At 42.0% G+C, this 27,121-nt stretch overlaps 1 protein-coding gene across 1 annotated transcript; it reads left to right on the top strand.

Moving 5' to 3' along the window:
* Positions 1-2,208: 2,208 nt before the first annotated feature.
* On the top strand, positions 2,209-23,635 carry LOC145410672 (solute carrier family 22 member 13-like). Its single transcript, XM_080280786.1, has 12 exons — positions 2,209-2,247; positions 10,932-11,072; positions 11,470-11,579; positions 12,376-12,473; positions 14,835-15,000; positions 15,881-16,035; positions 16,193-16,361; positions 18,026-18,098; positions 18,637-18,782; positions 19,986-20,200; positions 22,759-22,934; positions 23,348-23,635. The coding sequence occupies exons 2-12, from the start codon at positions 10,962-10,964 to the stop codon at positions 23,633-23,635; spliced, it is 1,707 nt and encodes a 568-aa protein (XP_080136912.1). The 5' UTR covers positions 2,209-2,247; positions 10,932-10,961.
* Positions 23,636-27,121: the final 3,486 nt, after the last annotated feature.

The raw sequence follows: 27,121 nt of genomic DNA, 5'->3' as shown, positions 1-27,121 counted from the left end.
CATGAGAGGAAGGATCGAGGGAAATACTCTTGCAAAACTACTGGTTACCGAAGATAAAATGAAATCAGGGAGAAAAGTATAAAAGCCGAGTGGGGAGAGGAGACGCCTGTAATGACTACGGCTAAATTTTGGGATATCAGCATCGGTTCAGTTCATTTTGTCTGTGGTGAGTACAGATGTTATATTTCTTCACCCCTAAAGCATTCCTCTGTCATTTTGCTGATGGCCAGCATGGTAGCACACTTGTGATAGCAGTGGCTTGGGCAGGTCTCCATTAATCGGCAACGCAAGGTATATTAGTACCAACAGTGGCAAACTGCCTGCATGTGAAACCAAGGTCACTCGGTGGCATCGGTGAAACTCCCGGCAACCATTTAAATGCCGAACATAATTACAGTGCTAAACCCATCATATTATTTTATGCTACTTCTGCAGTTTTATTATAAACCAATAATAATTCCTCTTTCTAAAGCGCCACAGCGATATTAGAGATAAAATTATAATAAATTACATAAGATTTGACCACTCTGCGTGCAAAAGTCAATTTATTTTTGAATCGCAGGTGTGATTTGATCGTGTGTGTAACGGGAACACATGTGCAGGTTTTAATTAGTTTGTTGCAGGCTTGCATAATTCTCTCTCTCTCTCTCTCTCTCTCTCTCTCTCTCTCTCTCTCTCTCTCAGAGTAGCTGTACACTTGCTCTGTGTGTGTGTGTGTGTGTGTGTGTGTGTGTGTGTGTTCTTACATAATTGTTCTTACCTAATTATATCTTCACAGCAATGAGTCAAGCTCGTACTGTCACGTGCATTAAACCATTTTTATCATACACAACCTTAAATTTATGAATAGTTTTGGCACACTTTCATTCGGTAGTGCATTCCACTGATCAGTTGCCCTATTTGGGAAACTGAATTTCTTTACGTCTTTATCGCTTCCCTTTTTGTAAGTAGCCTATATATTTTTTTGGAGTTTTTGGTGATGCATTCCCCTAGCTTATATATTCATTTATGTCTATTTTCTCTTTCCCTGAGATGCATTTATATAGCATAATCGTGTTCCTCTCTTCCTTCTCTCCTGTAGTGTTGGTAAATTCAATTTTCTAGTCCTTCTTCTTGTCTTAGATCCCTTAAGCTTGGTACCCATCTTGTAGCTGCCCTTTGTACTTTTTCAATCTTATCTATGTGTTTTTTTGAGATGAGGATTCCAGACTACTGATGCATACTCCAGGGTTGGTCTGATGAATGTTATTTTCATTCTCAGCATGTCTTCATTTATATATGTGAATGCTATTCTCATATTAGCACGCAGTTTATACATTTTACGTACGTACCATCTCACTGATGTGGTCAGCTGCGGAGTCAGTAATTGGTGTGTGTGTGTGTGTGTGTGTGTGTGTGTGTGTGTGTTTTAGGGGGGAACCACAATACGAGAACTTACGATGTGTGCTTTTCTGCTTGTTTTTGCCATGGTCAGGCGATTTCAGTCCATGGTTTTAATTAAGCTAAAGATAAGGTTTCTTCTTACTGGTTTTCAAGACAAAATTCCTCTTTGTGTAGTATATAAAATGAGTAACTTAGGGCAACACTTAGGGAAGGGGAGGGGGTGTGGACAACTGTGGTAACCATGAAAATACAGGGGCCTTGTATCCCAGGATAGTGGGTGAATAAGCCACCAAAGGTTCAAAGGCTCCTAGTTACGGAAAATAACATTGCGACTAAGCGAGGTGGTATGTGGTGGCGACTATCATCCATTCACTTGATGTAGTGCCGCCTGCTTCTTAATTCCCTCACTTTTATCATTCTTTTTGTCTGTCTTCCCTCTTCCTATTTCTCCCACCATTCCTGTCACTTTTTATTACCCGTCTTTCCTTTTCACATGGCTTTACATTGAGTGACAAGCCTAATGGTTTCCAATAAGCCAGCGGTAACCACATAACCAACCCATACGTGTTCCCTACGTGTCAACTAGTAGGTTGGCGGAGGGTTAGTGCCCTTCCCTGTGAAACAACTAACTCGAAACAAATTGCCACCCCTTACGGGCTTAAGGAATCTGGCTGTAGACAGAGATAGACTAAGCGCCCTCACCTTCACCTCTGGCGGTATCAGCCAACAAATGACGAGTGTTGCCAGGTAGTGAAAGCCAACGTGAGTGTCGTGGTAGGTGACAGTGTGTTGAGGTGGGGGGCTGGGTCAGGATAGGAGAAACAAGCGAGGAGAACGTTGGTGCCCGCTCGCGCCACTTTGCAGGTGTGTGTGTGTGATAGAGGTACAGGTGAGGTGTGATGGAGGTGCAGATGAAATGTGTGGTGGAGGTATAGGTGAGACGAGGTGGAGGTATAGACGAGGTACAGTATGATGGAGGTGAAGGTGCGATGTGTGATGGAGGAACATGTGTGATTTATGTGCAGGTGAGAAGCTGTGATGGAGGTACAGGTGTGGAGACATTATCTACAAGAAAAATCCAACACTCTGACCAGTCCTAGAATCGAACACCTTAGTCTAATTACTTCTCTGTCTCTGGGGTGGTCCTTTGCCAGAGTGAGGTGTGAGCTCTACTGTATCTCCCACAGCTCATTTTCCTTGTTCATGTCTGTATTATCGTTCTACCTCCCATAGCTCTGACGTAACCTATCTTCCTCCCACAGCTCATTTTCCTACCTGTATATCCTTTTTCGTAACCCCTGCCATAGCTCATTTTCCTCCCTGTCTCTCCTCTGCTGTAACTCGTCTACCTCAGACAGCTCATTTTCCTACCTGTCTTTCCTCTACTGCAATTTATCTACCTCCCATAGCTCATTTTTCATCGTTTCCCCAACTGTAAACCATCTATCTCCCATAACTAATTTCCCTCACTCTCATTTTTCTGGCTTCCCTCTCATTTCCCTCGCTGTCTCTCTTCTTTCCCCTGACTCTCTCCTCATTTTCATTTCTCTCTCCATTTTCCTCGCTGGCTCTTCTCACTTCAACCATTCTCTCTGAGTCTAAAGAAAAAGTCAGGAGATGGCCAGACTTAAATTGAAGAATACGTCATTGACTGAAGGTGGTAATGTAATTGTCGACGGATTAAGTGTTTGGTAGAATATGTGAATGACATTTATTAAAAACAAGGTGCAGGTTCAGCCACGATTCCGAAGGCTTGAATGACATGTAAGTTAGTGCTTGATGTTGACTCTTTTCTCTGAGCACGCCGTTGACTATTCTCCAGTTATCATACTTGTCTTTCCTTGTTTTCGGATCCTGCCCCTTTCCTATCATAAAATGAGTAAAAAGGTCAGGATGATGATGATGATGAGATATGCACGCAAAAAAACAATATAACAGCCCATCAAAGCCATTATCGCGACGCTGGGGATCGATGGGTATGGAAATATGAAAATTCCTAGCAGATGATCCATCACATTGATAACCCAGAATATGTAACATCCATTATTGTGTAATATTTGCAATACCATCTCAGAGTGGCCCATCTGTAACAATGCTTCGTTGACGTTGCAGTATGCTGAAAGTTTTGAGTTGGAGTTACACCTGAAAGAACGTGAACAAACACTAGCGACCGTAGTAGTGGGATGCGCGGCCGATCTGGCGAGCATTATCGAGTCTGGACAAGCTTGTGTGAATGTTCAAATGAGTGCCGTTACAACATCTTTCCTACAGAAACCCATAGACGACAATTCCAGCACATGCAGCCACTTCCTTTTCGCTAATACGAGTGATTGTAGGATATCCAAGTCTTCTTCTACTACGTAGGCTCCGGGACAGGGACGAATGCTTACGAAGGCATGGGATCATATACACGAACGTTCGGGAGTGTTTGTTTATGTTCGTTCCTCAGGTGTATAGCCACCTTCAAGTTTCAGTGTGTGTGTATGTGTGTGTGTGTGTGTGTGTGTGTGTGTGAGAGAGAGAGAGAGAGAGAGAGAGAGAGAATGGTCTTACCCACTATGCTTTAAAAGGCGAGATGATTATAAATAAATGGATGGATTATGTCCAGACTCCCACTGTTCTATATTTTGAAACAGAACGAAGATTAACGATGTACCGTATTTTGTACAATATATACCATATATAAAAGCGAGATACGAAAAACGAAAGAAAACATATATGGAAATTCCCTATAAACTTTACATTTTGAAGCAACGAGGGGTAACGCTAGAGTCCGATGTCACCTGCAGAAAAAAAAAAAAAAAAACGGGGCATTAACCTGATAAATGTTACTCAGGAGAACGAGGCATATCGAAACATATGGGGAATTATCGTTCTGGTACAGCTCTATCGTACAAAGAGATCTGAATTACTGTACTTTAGGGAACACGTTCCCCGTTTGGACCTAACGTACACCCATGGAGACCGGCGGTGTTTCTCTCTCTCTCTCTCTCTCTCTCTCTCTCTCTCCTTGGTATCTCAGGACGATTTTATTCAGCTTTCGAACTGGAGGGGGTTAGATAAAACAGTTACTTACCCCTTCAATACAGCAGGCCTTTCCTAACTTGTTAAAACCATTAGGTAGCAGTAGGAATAAGTGAAAAGGACGTCGCCGAAAAATAAATATCAGAGGGATTATGGCCATGTATATCACTGAAGGAGAGAGAGAAAGAGAGAAGTGGGTTATGGAAAAGGATTTAGAGATATTATACTGTATTGTCATATGTCATTGAGCTGGAACAAGTTAATATCCTATGTATACGATGCTAATCACGAAACACGTAGAAAGGATGTAGAACCTCAGTATTGTCTTGTTCTGCTATTGAGCTTCGGAAAATAAGCAGCAAAATGACGAAAAACTGCACCAACTTGCGATGAACGAGCTGAGGCAACTGGGAGGCTGCAGAGAATGTCAGAGTAGTAGTTGTTAGGAGACGAGTCAGACCTTGAATAATTATGTCGGAGGGAATATCACGTGATGAGGTAATTGCTTAACACTCAGGCTCCTCTGACTCATTCTCAGTTGCATAAAGTCATCGTGTTGCTGGGGTTGCTCCTGCCAGTTAACACTTTCATGGTCCCGACTCACTCTTCGCTGCATAAAATCGAGGCCGTTCCTCAAGTGGCGTCAACCACAACAAAAATAAGTAAAATAAATAATAATAATAATAATGATAATAATAATAATACATAGACAGGTAGATGGTGTCAGATTAAAAGCTACACTTCTTGGTTTTTACCCACATCTACAATAGTGAGTTATTTCAAACAAAATTCTCTCTCTCTCTCTCTCTCTCTCTCTCTCTCTCTCTCTCTCTCTCTCTCTCTCTCTCTCTCTCCCCCTCTACTTTCCTCCCTACTTTCTTCCCTCCCCTCCCCTCCTCTCCCTTACCTCGCTATTTATAGTCTAGACACAAATGTACCGTCTCTGTGCATACCTCCATAGGGTCCAAAGTAGGTTGGCTCAAGTACATCTCAGTAGCACAATTTCAGTATGTAAGACTGCTCCAGTAGATATTGCAAGTATGGTAAATATAAACTGCCAAAAATAATCACAGGTCAGTAACATTAAAGTAAAACACAGCCCTTTAACTGAGAGTAACCACTTATATTCGATGGTGTCTCATTTCATCCTGGTTTATTTATTATTTTCCTCTTTTTCAAAATTGGTTAAAGAGAGACTTCGTGCATGATGAAGCAGTTTAATGCGTAAAAGAAAAAATATGGCTGTTCCCTGTGTGCATATAATAATTGTAGCTTAATTTTTCACATAGCGTTATTGTTGTGACCCATAAACCTAACAGACCGCAGGAAGCTGGGCACTTTATCCAGGTGCTCCCAGGTGTATTTCGCTGAGATTATGTCAAGGATTGTCTGTGTTTTGAACGTGAGATGCACAACTTTTGACGTAGTGTATGGAGAGTGCATAGTGGATTTTGCTATTCACTGGAAAATATCTGTTGGCTCGAGAAGCTTCCCCTGAGCTGAATAAAATCGTCTGGAGATAGTGGTAGTAGTAATAGTAGCAGTAGTTGTTGTAGTGGTAGTATAGCAATAGTTGTAGTAGTATATTGTTGTAGTAGTACCTGTAGTAGTAGTAGTACAGTAGTCGTAAATGTTGTTACTGTAACCCCAGGTTCACCTGAAATGTGAATTCAGTGGACAGCAGGTTAAATCTTCCCTCCTCCTGCCATCCACCATCCTCCTTTTGGGGAATAGGGAGAGAACTGAGGGACATGTGTATAATCGGGCAGTGGAGCTACTCATTAAATCGGTACCACCACGTGAAGTCTCTCCTCTCTGGCATCGTCTGGATATATGGCATATATTTGCGTTTTGACCGATACTGAACCGATTTCTATTTATACTAACTTTAAAGATATCGGATACGAACGGAAGAAACATTAAAATGCCTTTTATTGAAGATATCGTTCATTGTTTTGCCTGATTCTGTGTGAAAGTGCTGTTTCCATGACAGTTTTGCAGCATACTGAAAACCATTAAAGGTTCTGAATAATAAATGGGTGAATGGGAAAGGTGAGAAGATAATGAAGACCGGAAGCAGTTAGCTGAGAGTGAGGTATTGTATACTGGTGGTGTGTAAGTGTGGTGGCCGTGTGATTTATAGCTACACAGCTGTCGATATAGACGCAAACCGCCCGCAACCATTAGTTCTTACATTATTTAGTCGTTATTTACTGAATAATAATAAGGAAGAAGGAAGTAGGTGGGGCAATAAGGGGAAAGTAACTGACACGATGGGATGAACGACATTTGACAACATCGTTTTAAGCTCAGCTTCTACAGCGAAAGTCTTTTAGTTGACAGAAAAACGTCATGTCTAGACCTTAGATCTGGCCTATGGTTCTTCATTACCACACTATACAAGGTAAGCAGTTTGGTACTACTTCGTATACCGGTACATCCATCCAACCATATATATATATATATATATATATATATATATATATATATATAGATAGATAGATAGATAGATAGATAGATAGATAGATATAGATATAGATATATATATATATATTATACTGTCAAAGACAAGGGAGAGTGGCCATGTGCAGTTTGCCACAAGGGCGTGGGAAGTAATTCCATCTTGTTCAGTGTGTGTGATAAATGGGTGCATAAGAGATGTAGTGGTATCAGAGGTAGACTGCAAGATAATGCTGATTTTATGTGTATGGCGTGCCGGGGTGAGCAGGTGGCGATTGTCAGACGTGAAAGGATTGAACTTGCTGGTGAATCTCTTTGAGTGTGTGGAAGAGTTTTTTTTTATTTGGGAGACATGTTGTGTGCTGGAGGTGGGGCAAGAGCTAGCTCTGTGGCTAGGGTGAGAAGTGGTTGGAAGAAGTTCAGGGAGCTCTTGCCTCTCCTGACATTGAGAGGGCTCTCCCTACGTGCTAAGGGGTCTTTGTATGCAGTATGTGTTAGGAGTGTAATGCTGTATACTAGTGAGACCTGGGCAGTGAAGGAGGAAGCTCAGACGTACAGAAATGACAATGATTAGGTGGATGTGCAGTGCGTCCCTGCGTCCAAGGCCTGGAGGGGCTGGGTTTACAATGGAAGAGATGAGAGGTAGGATGGGACTGGAGTGTATTGGTGTTGTGATGAGGAGAGGTAGATTGAGGTGGTTTGGACATGTGGAGAGGATGGGGGATGATAATTGGGTGAGGAAGGTGAGAAGTGTTAATATTGGGGGTGGGGTTATGAGGGGTAGACCGAGAAAGACATGGGACGAGGTCATTAAGTGTGACCTTAGAGTTCAGGGACTGAACAGGGAGGCTGCAATGGATCGTGCAGCGTGGAGAGCCGCCATTAGGTGACCAAGGCCGACACATGCAAGCATGTTGGAGCCTTTAAAAACGAAACGAAACGAAAACGAAACGATATATATATATTATATATATATATATATATATATATATATATATATATATATATATATATATATATATAAAGGAAAGATGGTTAATCGAAGAGAGAGTGTGATCTGATGATGTGTAGCCTATGTCTGGATGATTACGTAGCCTATAAGCCACATGCGTCTGTGTGCGTACATGATAACCCAGATCCCTTTACGCGTATTAATTTTATTATGGTTCATATGATTTTTCACAAGCAATTACTCATCTCCCCAAATCACTTACAGCTGTGAGAAGTTCGTACCGTAGGAGTTATTCATCAACACTCTCAGAATCTCATAACTGTGAACTGGAGCACTCGAAGGAGTTTCATGTGAATGTTAAGACGTGCTACAGTTAACAAAAGTGCTTTACGTACAGATCGCCAATCCGCCTTGTTTGACTGCTTGCATGGCTGTTGAATTAGAAATACAAATAAACACATTGATATGCGTATCAACTTACATACCAATAATTCCACAATTATACTTACTTATATTCAAATAGGAATATTTCAGAAGTTGACAGTTGCATCATTTTGGGCTATTATCAGAGCAAAGTAGTTTTTCCTGGGACAGACTATGGCAGGATATGAATTTTAGTAAATTGTGTTCTTTGTAATACAGATTTGAACCAGTTTGTGAAAACAAAACTGTGTTTGGAATAGGTAAGGAAACCAAACTAATTGATGGTAGTGGCAGTAGAGAAGAGTGTTAAAATTAATCCTCGAGATTCGGTGAGATCAGTCGTAAGAGTCTCAAGTCTTACCTTCCCTCACCTCATAGCAAGAGTAAAAAAAAAAAAAAAAAAAAAAAAAGGTTCCAAAATTTGGAGGCCGAACAAGAAGGCAAAAATGTTGTCGTCTTCGGGCTGAAGAGATTAAGCGGCCACTAAGCAACGATCTTAACCTCTTGAACCAGGTGACTTGCTCTTTGTTTATTCCTGCTATATACGGATGATTTTATTCATCTTATGGGAGACCTTTAGTTACCACTATCTTATTTGTGTGTAAAGTGTATACTACATAATTATGTAGGCATGGCTGGATATATGTACGGTAGTATATACTGTAAATACAAATACGACGGTAGTAACACTTGTAGTGAAGGAGTCAGTGAAAACTACATATAACCGTCGTATACATTTTATTTATCGAACCTGGCCTAGAATTGTCATATCTCTATCTTGAATGCTGATTTGTAGCAATAAATTAGCACCAGCGTACCAAAGACGTGCTATGGAAGGAATGTAGTACGGTACCTCAGCATTGTCTTTTACTGAACTACATGAAACAGCTGCACAAGAACAAGAGTCTCGGCCAAGTAAAGGTGAAAGAACCACAGTGCAATAACGTTATGGAGGTCTGTGTGATTTACATTCTTACGGGTTTTTGTAGTATGGCGAATTTAGTAACTCTGCAACATGAAGCGCGCCCGGGCAGATCGACGTCTTGTAGACTTGGTGCCGTTAGTGGTGGTACTGCTGCGGTAACGTATGCAAGACTATTTAGTTGTGTGAAATAGAAGCAGCTCTGAAGAACCTAATACAGCAGACAGAAATAACGTGAGTTTGGTAATGTCTCAGTATACCTTGCTAATTCTTAGAGATAGAGAAAGAGGTTGATATGAAAGGAACACTAGCAGCTGAGGCATTAAGTTAAACACGCACAAAGATTCAAGGACTTATACCGTGTTCTGTCCGGGTAATGCTAGATTTTCTTTTTTCTTTTCCCTTTTTCTTTTTTTTTTTTTTTTTTTTTTTAATGAGAAGAAACCCCATCCAGCTGAACCTGTTGTTCTGGTGTCAACATCTTTTTCCATAAGAAGTTGTAGTATCACACATTTTACATAATAATTTTTAAAGCTGTTTAGTCATAATTAACAGTGTGTAATGAAGTGTGAATGATGAACAACCAAATATCATTTCGCTGTTAGCTGTGGTATAGGAAGAAGGTGGATGGCAGACCACAAGTGCCACCCTGTTTCAATTATAAAATGAAGGTTAGGAGAAGTGAAAAGATATCTGAATAGTGCGTAAGTGTGAAGTCCTGGGGAACCATTTATTATGTTGGTATATGTGAATGTACTTAATACCATTCTATAGAGGTGTATAATGTGCTAGTAGAGTTGTCATTTATCTCTATTTTTGCATAAGCCCAGAGTATATGTAAATGCTTGGCACCTCATTTTTAGCTGACCTCAGCACCGCGCCCATGTCGGCACGGTCTTATAGTTATCAAGGGAGGTGGTATCGCTCTTACATATCTCTCGGGTCGCAGTTATATTATTCTGTGCCCAATAAAGAGAGATTTAATCTGCTCATTTCTGTCACCTTACGCTACCACTTAATATAACAGACCAGCTTCCACCTTCTAGTGGCAGAGGACCTTTGGTGGAAAGTGTCGGGCAGTGACGGCGAGTGGCTGACGTGTACTACAGACAGTGTCGTCGATCTCCAACCCGGTGGTCTAGTTATACAATAACAGCAGAACACATAATATGTAGTCAGCTGTGCTATTCCATATAACGGCTACATAATTGGTGGATCCGGTGGAATTAGAGGCTAAACTGACACATAAATTTGGTGCTAGCGGTGGCACGACATTTGGTGCTAGCCGTGGCCCGATACACTGTCCTGTCACACCCCCAGATGAGTAAAATCGCCTGGCGTTAACTGGAATACTGTAGAATACTAGTGTTAGCCTGAGAGATTTAGTGGAGACATTATTATATACTCAGTCTCCAGCAGTTTCCTTTTAGATCAATAAAATAATCTGGTCTTAGCTAAATTAGAGTACAGAAGTCGTCCTGACCATGCAAGAATGAAAACAAATTGCATTTCCCATCATATCTTGCCATTGTGTGTAACTGCTGCTGATCCAGTACAGATTGTTATGGGGACTGAGCAAATGTGTGCCCCTTCACTCGAGGACCTCATTAATATATTTTTGTGCTACCACACGATGTGTTCCGTGCTCGAAAGATTTCTCCGCTTCCACCAACTTTGGTCAGAATCAGATAAAATTTGTTAAGAGCTGACTTTGGTCAGTGACCTTTCAGTGTGACCTTTGCTTTTGACCAACTATTCTTCCCCCAGCTGGAGCAGTGCGAGGTGGAGACGGACCTCATGGCGGAACACCTGGATAAGTTGCTGGACAGGGTGGGCGCGGACGGGCGTTACCAGAAGCTCCTTGTCTTTTTCTTCCTCGGCCCCATTAACTTCTTCGCTGGATTTATGGTAAGTTTGGAAGCACATGTCATTTTGGTCTTGTTATCCTCCTTTTCATCTAAGCCCATAAACATGCATAACTTTGGTCGTTAAATGAAATGGTAGAGGGACTACGAATATGAAGCCGTGGTATATATGTGACGTGTTTCACCATCACCTAAGCTAAGTAGAATGGTGTAGAGACTGTGAGAATATGGCCATGGTAACTGATGAAAGGGTCAGTGCAGATCATGTATAACCCCTTTTACTGTGAAGGGTGTCCATTAGCTAAATAAAATGGCGGAGGGCAGTAAGAGTATAGAATCCGTAGTATAAATTTGGTGTGTTTCAAAATGACTATGTCTTATAAAATAGTATACAGGCAGTAAAGATACGAAGCCGTGGTATATACTTGGCTTGTTTTCAGAATAACCAGCTGCTGTTCGAGGTGGTGGTACCTGAGCACTGGTGTCACGTGCCAACACCTGCCAACACATCACTAACTGCTGCACAGTGGCGTAACATCACCATACCCAGGTAACACCCCACTCTCCTCCATGTCACTCCCTGAACCTCATCGCCTCCCCTCACCTTCCCTCCACTTTTGTTCTCCCTGTGTCTCCCTCTTCCTCAGCTTCTCCTCCCTCCACATCTCATCCCATCTCTTCGTTCACAAACCTCTCCTCATCCCCTCGCATTTTTTTCTCTTTACTTCACCCCCCTCTACCCCTCTTACCATATCTAACCCCAGCTTTCCCATCCTTACCTCACCTCGTCCTCATCTCCCCACCACACCTTACCTCTCCCTCTCCCCCTGCCATTCCTCCGCCCTCCACCTCTCCCCACCACACCATTCTTAACTCCACCCCTCACCTTTCTTCCTTACCCTTCTTCATGCAGGTAAACATTTAAAAATTTATGTATCTGATTTCTTTCTCTCTTTTTCTGTCTATATGTCTACCTGTCTATCTACCTATCTGTCTGTCTATATATGTTACCATACTTCCAGTCCCGGAATTCATCTGGCATGCAGTATAAAACTACATTCCAAGGCAGTGCACAACAAAGCTATTTTTGAAGATAATGCAGATGTTCAGAATTGTATTTTACTTGTATATTGCCTTAATCAATTGCTCTTGAATGAATTTTGCAATTTTGTTACGTGTGTGTGTGTGTGTGTGTGTGTGTGTGTGTGTGTGTGTGTGTGTGTGTGTGTGTACCTGATTATGGTATACAGGACTTGCGGTAAGCTCGTGTCGTCCTGCCCGTGTGTATGTATGTCTGTGTATGTATATGTATTTAAAAACGTGTGTATATATGTGTATGTGTACAGGACAGAGGGAGGACAGTACTCAAGTTGCCTGATGTACGATATGGTGGAGAGACAAGGCAGCAGCAGTACCTCCTTCACCATCACCAACACAACCTCCCGTGAGTTCATTCCCCAACACCAAAGTTTATTATCAGGTTTTACTCATTAAACTCCTTGCTGACGATGATATCTTGTAAAATTTATTCAAGAACTCCCGCTTTGTGAAGGGGTGAGTGAAGGCTGCATGAAACCCTCCATTTCGGGAAGTTTATCCTAATCTGAATAAAATCGTCTGGAGATAATTTCTTTACGGAACTTCTTCACATCGACGACGTCTTTATTATTATTATTATTATTATTATTATTATTATTATTACTGTTTTTGTTATAGGAAACCCCAAGACTGTGAAAGCGTTCATGAAGTCTTTACATAACTCCATCAGATTGAAAAACCTCTCTTTGGCTAAAGGGAATCACATATTTGGGAAAAAATTTCAGTCATATGATGATGATGATGAATGCAGCGGTCTAGTATTAATTTGAACAGTGTACATGGTTGTCCTAATAAGGGTTTAATATTTTGAACAGGCAATATATTTTGAACACAGTGTAGAAGCAACATTTTTTTAACATCCAGCTGTAGCTGTTTGCGATTGCATAATTGCCCTCATGAACCTCTCACCGGGACTACCCATTTTCGTGGTTAATGGATTTGTAAAAAGTAATGTGTAACTCGAATGTGGATGGGTCACAGTATATGATGGTGCTTTTGAGGGCTCCACACCCCCTTGGATCTCGCCCCGTTTATTCTTTAGAACTTTATATTATTAATACTGTACTGTATACTGCGTTCGGTTATGAAATGTGGCAAGTACATCCCGCAGATTTTTCTAGTCTGGGAGGTATGTACAGTCAGGAACAAAAATTCTCCTTCTAATCTACCGCATCTACTTCACACTGAGGGCATGTCCTTCACTATTCTGTGACGCATTATATTACCCATCGCATGTAGCCAGAGAAATGTGCCAAGCCTCTCACTTTAACAATATTGGCCAGCAAAGGAAAGTGAGAAGTAGAAGAGGTGAAATGTTAGGCCTTTTTTTTGTTTTTTTCCGTCCAGTCCTGTCTGCACATCTGTCGACTGAATAATTTTAGTCCGCTGAAAAAAATTGTACCGATATGTTGTCAGAGGAAAATCTGTATATATGCAGCAACTGTAGACAACGCCCCGAAAATTGGTACTCAAATGCCTTACGCAAAAAACAAAACAAAAAATCTTATTGACCCTCTGCAAAGGTTTCAAGGTTTAGGTCAAGGTCACCCGTGGTATAAAAATGAGCTAATAAAAATAACTGTAAAACGACTTCCTTTAAAGCTATTTTGTTTGACCCGTCGTAAGAAACACGACGATGAGACGACTACTGACTAAGGTCATAGTAAAAAAAAAAAAAAAAAGCATTATTTGGGGCAGAGAGGAGCATAAGACTGCTGGCAATGTTTTTACTGAATCTAAGCTTAATGTTTACTGTGATATACCATAATTACACCGACAACCCAACATGCATATTACGCAGCTGGTGTGCATCGATTTTGTTAGACTCTCCACGATCTTCGTATTAAACACACGCACACACACACACACACACACACACACACACACACACACACACACACACACACACACACACACACACACACACACACACGTCCTTTGGCTGAAGTGATTAAGGTCAAGAAGAGTAAATTAGCGAGTACGGACGGAGGGTTGTGGAGTAAATGAGAGCATATTCGGGTGGTGGTGGTGGTGTGCATGGAGTGTGGTATTTACTTCAATTACTAGTATTTCATTACCGTAATTATCTTTAATGAGTTATGACTGGGTAGTTTGCTTTGTTCGTCTCCATCTACCTCCACCAATCTTCCTCTGCTTCCACTCAGTCTCTGCACCTCTATTTTTTCTCAGATACATCACTACAAGATGTCTGGAAAAAATAATAAAAAGCAAAAAGGACGTCATATGCATGCAGGGGGTTAATTCAATAGGAAGAAAACAAGACTTCAAGCAGAGTAAATATGTATGTTTGAAAGTAAATCAATGCTGCCACACAAAGGAATAAATCTGTCTTGAGGCGGATTAATTTTATATTGGGAAAAATCTGGCTGCGTTGATAAGCTTATTCATGGAAACATTTAAGTTAGTGTCAAGTGGAGACTGACGTGATTTCTGTGGTTGCATGTTAGTAATCGAATCCTTTGCCTAAAAGATGATGAAACGTATGATCCAACGTTTGCCGCATAGTGGCAGGGGTGAAATATAATAATAATAATAATGATAATAATAATAATAATAATAATAATAACGATGATGACGATGATGATAGTAGTAGTAGTGGTGGTGAGATTAGTAGTAGTAGTAGTAGTAGCAGCAATAGTAGTAGTAGTAGTCGTAGCAGCAGCAGCAACACCTCCCCTATCACCAGCGTGCCAGTTCGGGTGGGACTACGACTCGGCGCAGTTCCAGGCAACGGTGGCCACAAGCTTCGGGTGGTTCTGTGATCGGGGCAGCTACTCCCAGCACATCTTGGCCGTGACTATGGCGGGCAATGCAGCGGGCTCTCTCTTTCTGCCCCAGCTCTCAGACAAGTAGTGAGTTTTGAGAGGAAATTGTGTGCTGCGCAAGAGGGCGATTAGTCACTCTAGCCTTAAATGTTTTGGTTTGAATAGCTTAGCCCTGGGGCCTTACGCTTCTATGGAAATAAAGGAATGGATGATGATGATGATGATGAGGAGGAGGAGGAGAAGGAGCAGGAGGAGGAGGAGGATGTAAGAATGAGACAGAGGGGGGGACCAAAAATGAGGTGGAAATATACCGTGGAGGAGGAAAGAGGAAGAATATTTGGCGTGTGAGACTAAGAGGAAGACCAAGCCTGAAATGTATAAAGTGAAGGAGGAAAGTGGATGAAAGTGTGGTGTGTAAGACTGACGAAAAGCCGAGACTGAACTGGAAGGATAAAGAATAGGAAGAAAGTAGTGCATAAAAAATAGACCGCAGCCTGATAGAATTGTAGATAATTTGTGCGATAAGAAGGTGACCACGAGAGAACTGGAGGAATAAAGTGAAGGAGGAAACTGAAGAAAAGTGATGTGTGTCAGATTTAGGAAATGGAGAACGATGTGGAAGGTTAATGGGTATTTCGGGTGTCTGATGATGTGAAAAATGTGAAGTTTACTCTGCTTCATCATTTTCTTGTTTACATCTGCATTCCCTAGAGCATGGGTCGGACAGGTTCACACGATAGCACTCCTCGCCTCACCCTACATTCCTCCACCTGGTGGGTGGGGAGGGAGCCTTCCTGCTTTTATATCCTTGTCTTTAGCTGATAGAATAGTTTTGTTAATTGTAACGTTCCTTATACCAAACAGCCACGAAAGGCTTCCACCCTCCCTCCCACCCTCGTGAAATTTATTCTACATTTTCCTTCCTGCATGTATTAATTCTGTCTTCTCCTCTTCCCCCCCCCCCCAGTCTAGGTCGTCGTGTGATGCTGCTGCTGACCCCTGCCTTGTATGTGGTGTTCACCGTGCCCTCTGTGTTCATATCTCTCCCCATCGTCCACCTCGCCCTCAGGTTCCTTGCGGCTCTCGTCTACCCCGTGTGTGTCTCCATCCCCCTCATCCTTGGTTAGTACACCCATTGTTATGATGATTTCTTAACAGTTTTATCAAAGAAAGAAACCACTCACACAGTTGATGTACGCAGTGTTCCCTAATAAATATCGTAGTGCAATTATGAAGTTACCCGAATTATAATAATGTACAACTTGCCTTGCTTATCCAGTGGTGGAGGTTGTGAAGTGTGAGTGGCGGTCCCTGATCACTGGCCTGTGCTACATCACCTACACACTGGGGGTCAGCTTTACTTCTCTCGTGGCCTACCTCCTCCCCCAGTGGCAGGTACTGGCACTCCTATCATGCCTCCCTCACCTCCTCGCGCCCCTCTACTGGTGGTGAGTAGTTATTTTTCTTTTTTTTCTTTCTTTTTATTTTTCATTCTTTTCTTTCTTTCTATTACTCTTTTTTGCTATTCTTATCATTATTATTCCACACTGATATTGTCTGTTTCACCTTTTTATTGGGTCCATAGGTAAGCCTGGGCACTCCTCGCATACCTCTCACACACCTACAGTACACCTCTATTGCTTGAGTGAGGTGTATTTAGGATGCTGTTGTCTGCTTTTGTTATTTTTGTCTTATCTTGTTCTTATTCTTTCGTGGCCCACCTCCTCCTCTTCAGACACCTTGGTATAATCCTCCCGCCTCCTTCATGACAGTTGGAGATGCTTTGCTATCCTTGTCTTATTCTTTTTCCATTTCTGTCTTGGCCCTCCCGCTCCTGCAGTGGCAAACATCATCTATGGAACCAATTATTAACCTCTTGCTGTTCGCCTTCTTTTGCCTACCCAGTTGAAGATATCACCATCTCCAATCCTAGTACTGCATTCGCACATCCGTATTCTAGTCTGTCTATCTCTTATCGAGCGCCTTAACTCCATAAGGGGTGGCCTCAAACAAATTGCCCCCACGTCGCTCTGTCCTCTGCCACTTGGCTGCCCTTCCTCCAACTCAGCCCCCCCCCCCTCATACAGTATTTTTCCACTCCATCACTCCATCTCATCCTTGGCCTCCCGTGCCTCTTCTCCCCCTCCACCTCACTCACATTCACTCTTCCAGGCAGTCTCATTCTCCATCTGCACATCTCTAAGACGTTAAACCTTTCACTCAGTTATATTCTTGCTACCGTCAGACGATTATAATCTGTTTATGAGGGTTTTGCAGTGAAGTGGTTACTCAAGGCTATATCTGTCCTTTCTAGTTGGAAAAGTCGCTCCTAAATTAAATAAAATCGTCTGGAGATTACAAGGAAAAAATGAAAAAATGCATCATCGGACTGAACTTGTCAAAAACCTTTTTTCTGCTCGGTTTAATAGCAAAGTGTAGTCGGATCGAAAGGTGGATCCGACCAGTAACGAAGGAGACCCATTCCTGCCTCATAATTATTGCTCATTGAATTTCGTGCAACCACAGCTTATTACTGGAGTTGTGACTGTAGCCTAGTTCCGTCAGATGAAAACAAACCATAAAACTTTCTCTTCACGATTTAGAAATCATCTGGAGGCAGCGAGAATAGAGCTAAGAAAGTAATCGTAATCAAATGAAGATAGTTTTTAACCTGTTCAGTACTATAGGTCTTCCTTTACCTGAATAAAATCGTCTGGAGGTGGGAAGAACGTAAGACAAAAAAAGGGAAATCATTGTACTGTACTGAAAAGGCAAATATCCCCTCGTATAACTTGCACATAATTGTAAATAAATATGTATTAAAGTAAGGTGGAAAATAAAGCAAATTTCGAAAACTTGAATAACCCGTAACATCAAGTGCGATCCCAGAAACTGGCCTCAGGTGATAATTATTCTTCAGCTTTAATGATTTCCTTTTGTTGTTTCCAGATCCTACCCACCTCATACTATTGTGGAAGTAATGCGATGGTGGTGGTGGTGGGGTGGTTTTATTATTATTATTATTAGTAGTAGTAGGATGATGATATTATGATGATGGTGATGATCATGATGGTGGTAGTGGCGGTGATGAGAGTAACGTATGCCATAACAGGTATGTGCCGGAGTCTCCTCGCTGGCTGCTGTCGAAGGGCCGTACGTCGGAGTGTTGTCGGATCCTCCAGATGGTGAGTCTACAGTAGTTTATCCCCAGAGCCCAGGACATAAATAGACAGATGGGTAAATAGGTAAATAAAATAGATGAATAAATAAAAAATGGAGAGCAGATTTTGGTATTGACTGATAAACTTACGATAACTTTTGATACAGCTAAAGTTTGGGTTTGTTTTAAGGACGAGGAAAGGAGAGAGTGTAATCCAGTCCACTTGGGAGGCTTCTTATCGCCTCATCCGTACCTGTTTATTTCTGCAATGCGAGAATGAAGTAATTCGATTTTGAGAACAATTGATTGAAGGTCGAAGACACAGATTAAGGTCAAAGGCCACCCCTTAGACCGACTGTAGGGCGCAAGTTAAAATACTTGCTTAATATTTGAAATGAACTATCAAAACGTACGCATTATTTGTTGCATGTTTTATTCACTGAGGAGCAGGAAGAGTAAGGTAGGGTAGGGGGTCACACACACACACACACACACACACACACACACACACACACACAAAGCTCTGGATGCACGTGTAGTTAAGCTGTTGCTGTATGTTGTAGATATCTGTGATCAATGGTCGTGGAGAGGTGTCGCCTCAGGAGATGGAGCTGCTGCTCTCCACCAAACAGGATAAAGCACCACATCTGCATCAGGTCCTCCGCTACCCCATACTTCGACGCAGGATATTGAGGCTGTTTTTGCTGGGGTAAGCAGTTTTAACTTCTCTGTGTTGTGATTCGAAACTTGTTTCTTATGTTCATGAACGTATTACATAGGTTGCACTGGAGTGTTATATAAAATGGTTGAAATACATTATACAAAACTTTATTAATTGACAGTGACATAAATAAGACCCTACCCAAGAGTATTTTGGACTTTTGGTCGACCAGGGAATCAGATCCAGGACCTCAGTTATTATGTCATTAGAGGTACAGTATTATGATTTCAACTTTGTGATGAACATATTGTATTTGTTCAATTTCTTTCTTCTTCGAGACACTTTTCGGTCAGGTGCAATTGTTTAATTTCCATACCAGTTCACTTCAGAATCGGTGCACTTGTTCCTTTGGCAGTTAAGGACGTATGCCTCTCATTTTTTTTAACTGAAGTCCTTTAAATGTCTGTATGGGTCCTGTTCTAGTGATAAATGTGCAGTCTTTATTTATATATGTACGTAGATTATATCGGAGAACGATGTCTTGATCATTCTGCAAGGCAGTCATTGTGCTGCCAGTAGGATTGTGGGAATGAAGGATATTGAAGGACACCCTCATGCCTTTAACACCTGTGGTAATAAAGTACATTCGTTGACGAACGTAGGTGGTAGTTGACCAGTACCAAGTTCGATTCCGCAGCGGTATACTAGGTCTAGTAACACCAACTATAAACGAGAAATGGTCTGACATAGTCGCCTTTTGACATAGTGTCATGAACATTCGTGTCACAGTAAACGTAAGACAAAAATAACAAAAAATGGGGAAGTAGCTTTGCCAGGGTATAACATTTAGTGTAGGCCTAGTAGTACTGTACATTATCGTCCTTTATTCCGTTCTTTCTTCATACAAGAATAATAATTTCAAGTAGTTCAAGTGTACTACCAAGTGTTAAAGACGCCTTGGAATCGAAAGCGTATTAGAAGGAAGTAGAAGGGATGAAACATGATTGTTTGGGCATGTGTAGAGGATGGACCGGAGGAGATTGGCGAGTAAATACGAGTACTTAGGGTAGTTCGTGTTCAAATATAGCGGAATCAAGTATAATGTGTTGCAGAGGCGGCCTGTGCATCTCCTCCAGTATAGTAACAATGGCTATACACATCATGCCCCGTAATTGCTTCCTTAGCTTATACACCAAGTAGTTTAAGTGTAATCATGGTTTAATTTAAGTATATTCTTTTATGTTTTTACAGGGGCGGTCTATACATCTCGTTCGGGGTAGTGATGATGGGTATAAACATCATGCCTAGCAACTACTTCCTCAGCCTACTCCTTCTCACCCTCATCCAGCTTCCGGGCGACGCATTCAGCTGGGTCTTGGCAGAGTTCCTGGGTCGACGCTTTACAATGATCGCGGCCATCCTTATTGCAGCCATCTTCTCCTTCACCGCCACCTTCTGCCTTCACCGTAATTTTTTTTTTTTTTAATACCAGTACGGGTGATAGCTTGATGGGTGAACTGTGTGTGTGTGTGTGTGTGTGTGTGTGTGTGTGTGTGTGTGTGTGTGTGTGTGAACAATATAATAAAGCTCTGACCTGATTTTAACGAAATTTAGTGGACGGGTTGAAGGTCACCCATGGAGTTGACCCGTTTTTCTTAGTCCAACAAATCAAAGGTCAAGGTCAGTTTTAACAGTTTATCGCATTATATACCAAAAAGTCTGGGGTAAGGTAAGACCAGTCTGTGGAAGGTCAAGATCACAGGGCGAAGTTAAACGTACGGACCTTTGACCAAGCGTTGGGTGCGGGTGTTGCACTCTGTGGATGCTCCTGTTTCTTTTGATATTTAGCCATCTTTTGCCTTCGCCTTCATTTCGATTAAACACAGCTATTTGCCCTGTTGATTATGGCCAACTCGTTCTTCGCCATAACTTTTGCCCTCATGGTAAATATTTTTTTTGTTGATTCGTAACCACTTTTACCCCTCGTAGTTTGTATTTTTCGTTGATTTATAACCATCTTTTGCCTTCGTTTCGTTCGTTTCGTTTAAAGATTTCCTGCACATATAATGAAGGCCGGGCCATACATTAGCCCGGTCAGTGGGGTATGGGCTGGTTAAAAAATAATAAGGGGGGAAGGACAGGACCTGGGGATTGCCCAGCACACACGTCCCGTCTCGTGGCTGGCTTTGTGGTGTGTGTGTTTTGCCTCCACCGTAAATGTATTATCTGTTGGTTTCCTGCCACCTTTGCCTCCGCCGTAATTTTCACTGTAACAATCTTCGGTCTTGATTGTAGCCACCTTTTTTACTTTAGCGTATATATATTCTTCCAACTTGCTTTTTTTTTTTTTTTAATTTAGGTTCTTTATTTACTATTCAGTACAAGCCCCAATACTCTGGGTAACACTGTCTCTGAAGGCCAGGCAGGGAGGGGTGCGTGAGGAAAACAAAATTGGTATCACAAGGCATAGAAGGTACTTCCAACTTGCGACCACCTTTATACCTTGGTTTGTCTTAAAACGGGTGAAAGAAATTAAGAAAACGTGAACCTTTGAAAGAAGGGAAAACTCTGCCAAGTTAACAGTTTGCCACGCCAAATTTCATAGTTATCTCACGTCTTGAAAGAACTAACATTTTGATGATGACAGAAACTTTAAGCATTTTATTCCTACTAAAGTCAGACAATTTTATGCACCTTTAGACCGACCTCTCGTGGAAGGGTTAACGAAGACTTGTAGGCTGGTCGTTATTAGTTCATCCCACACGGTACTTATCGTTAAAATTAGTATTCATTAACCCCTTTAGTCCCTAGGGCGCATTTATCAGATTCATTACAAACACTATTCAGTACCATCCTCATGCCCTAGGGCGTATTCATCGTTCCTTAAAAATAGTATCCATCATCATCTGTCCGAAGACGTATTTATCATTAAAAAACACTGTCTATTAACCCCTTCAGTCTATATGGCGTATTTATCAGTCATTAAAAACAGTATGCAGTATCACCTTCGATCTCTAGGCCGTAGCCTATATATCACGTTCATTAAAATCAGTATCCATTATCACCTTCAGTCCCTAGGGCGTATTTATCAGATTCGTTAAGAATACCTTCAGTCCCTAGGGAGTATATATCAGATCGATTAAGAACAGTAGTCGATATTACCTTCAGCCCGATGACACATTTTTCTAATTCTGGCTACCACCAGGCTGTTTTCTTCACCTGCGGAGAGACCCAATAATCACTCAAGCAGTTTTTCGTTTCGTTTTAAAGGCATCAACGTGCATTTTTTTTTTTTTTTTTTTTTTTATAGATATAAGTACGTCATTTTTATTCTAGTTATATCTGTAGCCAATAAACAAGGAATTATCAAGAAAGCAGAAGGGAAGAAGAAAAAGCACTTCATCCTTACGTACAGGTCCATAAATACTGCTTTTCCACTCCACTGGGCAATTTTTCGTGTTTTACAAGGACGGCTCAGTCAACGTTATTAGTGTGTAACATCATTTATTCATTTCGTACTCTCACTCCCTGACTTACGATCACGCCAGCAGACTGAGCCGTCCTGGCGACCACATAAGATACCGTCAGGCGAGTTTCTAATGAAGCTCTATTTCGGACCACCCTGAACTGTGGAAATGTTAGCGCTATAGCAGTAGAACAAGTGTATGCATGTTTTGATGAATGATATCCGTGTGGTAGAACGAATATGTATTGTACACAAAAAGCTTTGAAGGCTTATTGAATGAAATATTGGATGTATGGCCCGGTTCACAGGGCACACTGGACAGTTCTGCATTTGTTTTCCTTTTTTTTTTTTTTTTTTTCCTTTCAATTTTTGGATCCTGCCCACGCCTGTTTCGTGTGGCAAATATGGTATGATAAAATATAATGATGATAAGATAGGGTTATGATAATGAGAAAGAGTTAAGATAGTGATGCAGGAAGATGTTTTGAACGAATGAGTAGCTTCTGGTGGTGGTGACGGGTGTGGTGAATCTCAAGATACTGATAAGTGTTTGTACAGATGAGTTGCTGCTGGTGGTAGTGACTGGTGTGGTGAGGCTGGCCTTAGCAACGTGCATGCAGACCTTGTTCGTGGTGGTGCCGGAGTTACTGCCAACCCCCATCAGGGCATCCGGCTTCGGCATTTACAACACCGTTAATTCCGCCACCATGGTCGTCTCACCATACCTCGTCAGTGTAAGTTATGCCTGTATCTTAAACCATTTCCGCACGATGACGTCTTAGAGTAGGTTATTTTGGCCATCTCTGAACGATTTTGCTCAGCTTTCTCTATTCCACCTTATTGTGCATCATTAGTGTAAGTACGTCATTCATTGGTTCCTGACCTTGGGGCCATGGCCCCTTGGGGACCATGTTATATTTTTTCAGAGGCTGTGGAGCAATCTTAAGCATATTGTCACCGATAACAGAATTTCATAATTTTTTCCTGGGGCAAATTTTTAGAAGAATCCTTTTCTCTCAGTCATCAGATACAAAGCATACCATGGAGGCAATGCAGAATGAATTATTGTATGATTTTGTTAATGATGATATTAATGCTAGTGAAACTGTGCTGTTAATGTTGCCGGTAATGATGTACACCACCGCAGCCTCAGCTTAGCGCTGGCTTCCGTTACTGGTGCATGCTGAGTTTCCTGGTGGTGTCCCTCGTCGCGGTGATGACCATCCCTGAGACTGTGGGCCTACCTCTGCCTCAGGACTTCATGGAGGCAGAGCATCTTGGTTCTGGCCGACCCCTCACCACCTGGATACACCACTGGAATCACCACAAGTACCGCAACAACAAGTGTCCAACCCCCGCAGACTGGTCGCAAGATACTGCGAAACAAGACACCGAACCTCTGAAATCTTCGTCCTCAGTAGAAGCAATTAGTTAGATAATATCAAGCCTTCTTGGCCTATGATACTGAGAAAATAATAGTGATAGTGAGATAATGTTGAGCCCACCACGACCCTCAGTACTGAGAAACAAAGGACTGTATCTCTGAAACTTTCTCCTTCAGGCACAGCAGTTAGACAGTGTTTTATAAAATCCTCAAGATGACACCATTTTATTTTAGGTAGCATACTAGTAGGCGATATATCTACCCCTCGCCCTCTGCTTGACCTTACCAACTCTGTCCCTTTCTACTTAATTTGGACCAGATTTTCTACCACTTAAAAGTTGTTTCACTTAGATCGCTGGACGAAATAACTATGGCTCTACATCCTTTTCACAGCACTATGACTCATCGTGACCAGCATCATGTTTCAGTGCTATTCTACATTTACAACTCGGCAGTCAAGATGGAGAGATGGCAGTTTTTTTTAGGTCAGGTTAGAGGGACATCATTATAGCGAACCTTTGAAACTTTCCCATTCAGCAGCAACAGTTAGTTGTAAATGTTAAGCTCATAATGAAGGAAGTTTTTTTTTCCCCCGCTGCCTTTGAACTTCTTAACAAATCCCACCCGCGATACGAAGAAACAAACTTTTGAATCTCAGAAATCTTTCCTCAAAGCAGAAGAGGCTAAGAAAGATGGCATGTATTTTTCCATACTGCTTTTATACTAACGGCCCAGATTTTCGTCCATTGCAGCTGTAACACGTAGGCCTGGTAGAAAAAGATAGTGTTACCGCTGCACGAGTTTTCCATCATACCAAACCAGGCACGAGTTCTGCCTGATTTGGCTCGAGAGGACACTGCTAGAATTCCTAACAGATAGCTATAGGGTCTTTATAGCCTGTGTGCCAAATTCCACAAGATAACCATCAAAACTGCCTCATACTGTGATCACACATTTGCAGCCCTCTCCCAGACACACATCAGCATCCCTTTATAAGACACAACAGGATTCCTCTCCAGTGACGCACATCAGCATTCTTTTCCAGCGACACACACAACACTCTTATCCAGTAAAGCAATTGGGTATTCTTTACAGCTTTCCCTTTTCCATCACCTCTTCTTTCCTTTTTGCCTCAGTGTAACGGACAGCCATTCATTACTCTGTTCAATTTTATCCATAACATCGTCTCCATCAGGGCACATTTCCAGTGCAATGACTTTTGTATCCTAACACTCATACTGTCTTCCTTCAGATCTCTGTTCGCCGACATTTTAATCCCAACGTGACTGCAGCACAAAGCCTTCAGATGATACGCCACATCCACGCTGACGGTCATGTGTGAATTATTCAAATCGAGCGGGGTATCTACCCAGGTGTTAAGGGTCATGGGGGTTATCACAGTAGTACTCAGTCTGTTGGAACCCTCTGATCACAAAAACTCAACAGGCTCCTGCAGCACCTATATATGTAGCTTGATCAGGTCCGCCATTTCCCGTGCCCAACGTGTTCAATTAAAAAAAAAGCCATTGACGAGGGCGGGGTGGCGGGAGGTGCATCGGAGCACAGGCCCGTGTTAGGTGAAGATTGTGTAAAATTAAATAGGGGGAGTCATTAGCCTCACAGATTACCTCAGAATGTGTCATCAAAATAGCACCCAATAGCCTGAGCGAAAAATCTTTATATCATCATCATCATCTATTCCTGTGTTGACCCATGAGGAGCATAGGAGCCCGGGGCTAGGCAAGTTGGTCCTGACATTTAAGATGAGAGTGACCAGCCTCACTCATCCGTGAGTGGCATTACATGAGCAATAAACCCAAAACATCCCTTGGGTATAAACCTACACAGGCTCAATTCGATTGGAGCGCCTTAATTACCCACTAAACCACCAGGCGCCATAATGTGGTTGTATGGTTACCCAGCGTAGTAAATGGTTTCCTGGTGTACAGGAAACCATTTGGTTGTCACTCAGTGTAGTCATCCATAGGCAGAAGCTAGAGGAGAGAATGAAGGAAAGAAAGACAGAAAGGAGTGTAAAGTCATCTGTAGGCTGAAGGAAGAGGAAAGAAAGACAAAAGAGAAAGGAAGAAAGAGAGGAAATGGCAGACACCCAAAGCAGCACTACATCGAGTGAGTGGATGGTGAGTGTCTACACCTACCACACAGCAGCAAGAATATACTACATAATGATAACAACGTCCTTGGGTTAATGGCTACTGAGCGTCCATGACTTAAATGAGTTAGAAAAACCATAAACATTTGCATCATATTGTATTTTTTTTAACAGCAAATTTCATAAATGCTCGGGTCTGGGTACTCTTTAAACATAAAACTTTCATATACAGCAAATATACCATAATATGGCATGACGAAACCTTACGATTCGACATTAGATTTGCGTAAGCAGCTTTGGAAGAGAACCTAATACAGCAGAACTACACTCTTTATTCTGTGTGCAACTTGGCTCATAGGTCTCTTATGAACGAACTTACCAATTGTCACCCCAGCCAAAGTGGAAGAACTTACCAAGTGCCACCACAGCCAAAATAGATTTATTTATACCACCTTATTCCCCAGCCTTTCTATGAGATGGCAAGCCATTTGAAATAGAAAGCTGACATAGGAATGGACATTCGGTTTTCTGCAGGGATCTCACTACCCTGATGGATGCTGTGGAGTGGTGTAACACAGTAGTGGACTGAATAATGTACCAAGGGCTGTGATGACACTCATTTCCATCATTATGACATGATATATTTTGCATTGTTAGCTATACTAATGTATTTTAAAATGTGTTGAGATTGTTATACTTTGATTGTGAGTGGGAAGACTGCTGAGTATTGTATATCGTATCATTTATAAAGGCTCCAACATGTTTGCATGCGTCGGTCTTGGTCACCTATTGGCGGCTCTCCTCACTGCCCGATCTCATGCTCCCTCCCTGTCCAGTCCCTTATCCCTGTGGTCACACCCCGTCACCTTGTCCCAGGTCTTTTTTTGGTCTGCCTCGCAACCCTACCCCCAGTGTTCACACTTCTCTCCTTCCGCACCCAGTTGTCTTCCTCCACCCTTTCAACATGACCAAACAATCTAAATTTATCCCTCCACATCATAACATCAATACTTCATCTCAACCCGTCAGTCCTAGTCCTAGTCCCCCAGGCCTCATAACTAATAATGCACTACACATTCATCTCATCATTGTAACTTCTGTACATTTGAGCATATGAATATCCTCTTCCTTTACTGCCCAGTTCTCACTGCCATATAGCATCACACTCCTAACATGTCGCATACAAAGATCCCTTCGCAGTGAAGGAAGGAAGGAATATGAAGAAATAGCACCAAGCCATAATTTGGATATATGGTACTGTAGGAGTAGAGGGAAAGAAAAGGCCGGAAGAAACACGGAAATACCAAGAGAGGTAGGACAGAAGGGCAGTTGAGGAAAAGGAGAGAAGGACTGGAGACAAAAAGTCCCCTTTTAGTCGCCTCACGACAAGCAGGGATACTAAGGAAGTGTTCTTTCCCCCCCTT

The sequence above is a fragment of the Coenobita brevimanus genome, chromosome 86 (assembly GCF_032717465.1).
Source record: "Coenobita brevimanus isolate Jiangsu-jjx chromosome 86, ASM3271746v2, whole genome shotgun sequence".
In the NCBI taxonomy this organism is placed as follows: domain Eukaryota; kingdom Metazoa; phylum Arthropoda; class Malacostraca; order Decapoda; family Coenobitidae; genus Coenobita; species Coenobita brevimanus.
The sequence above is the reverse complement of the archived record's forward strand: the minus strand, read 5'-3'. Positions and strand labels throughout refer to the sequence as shown.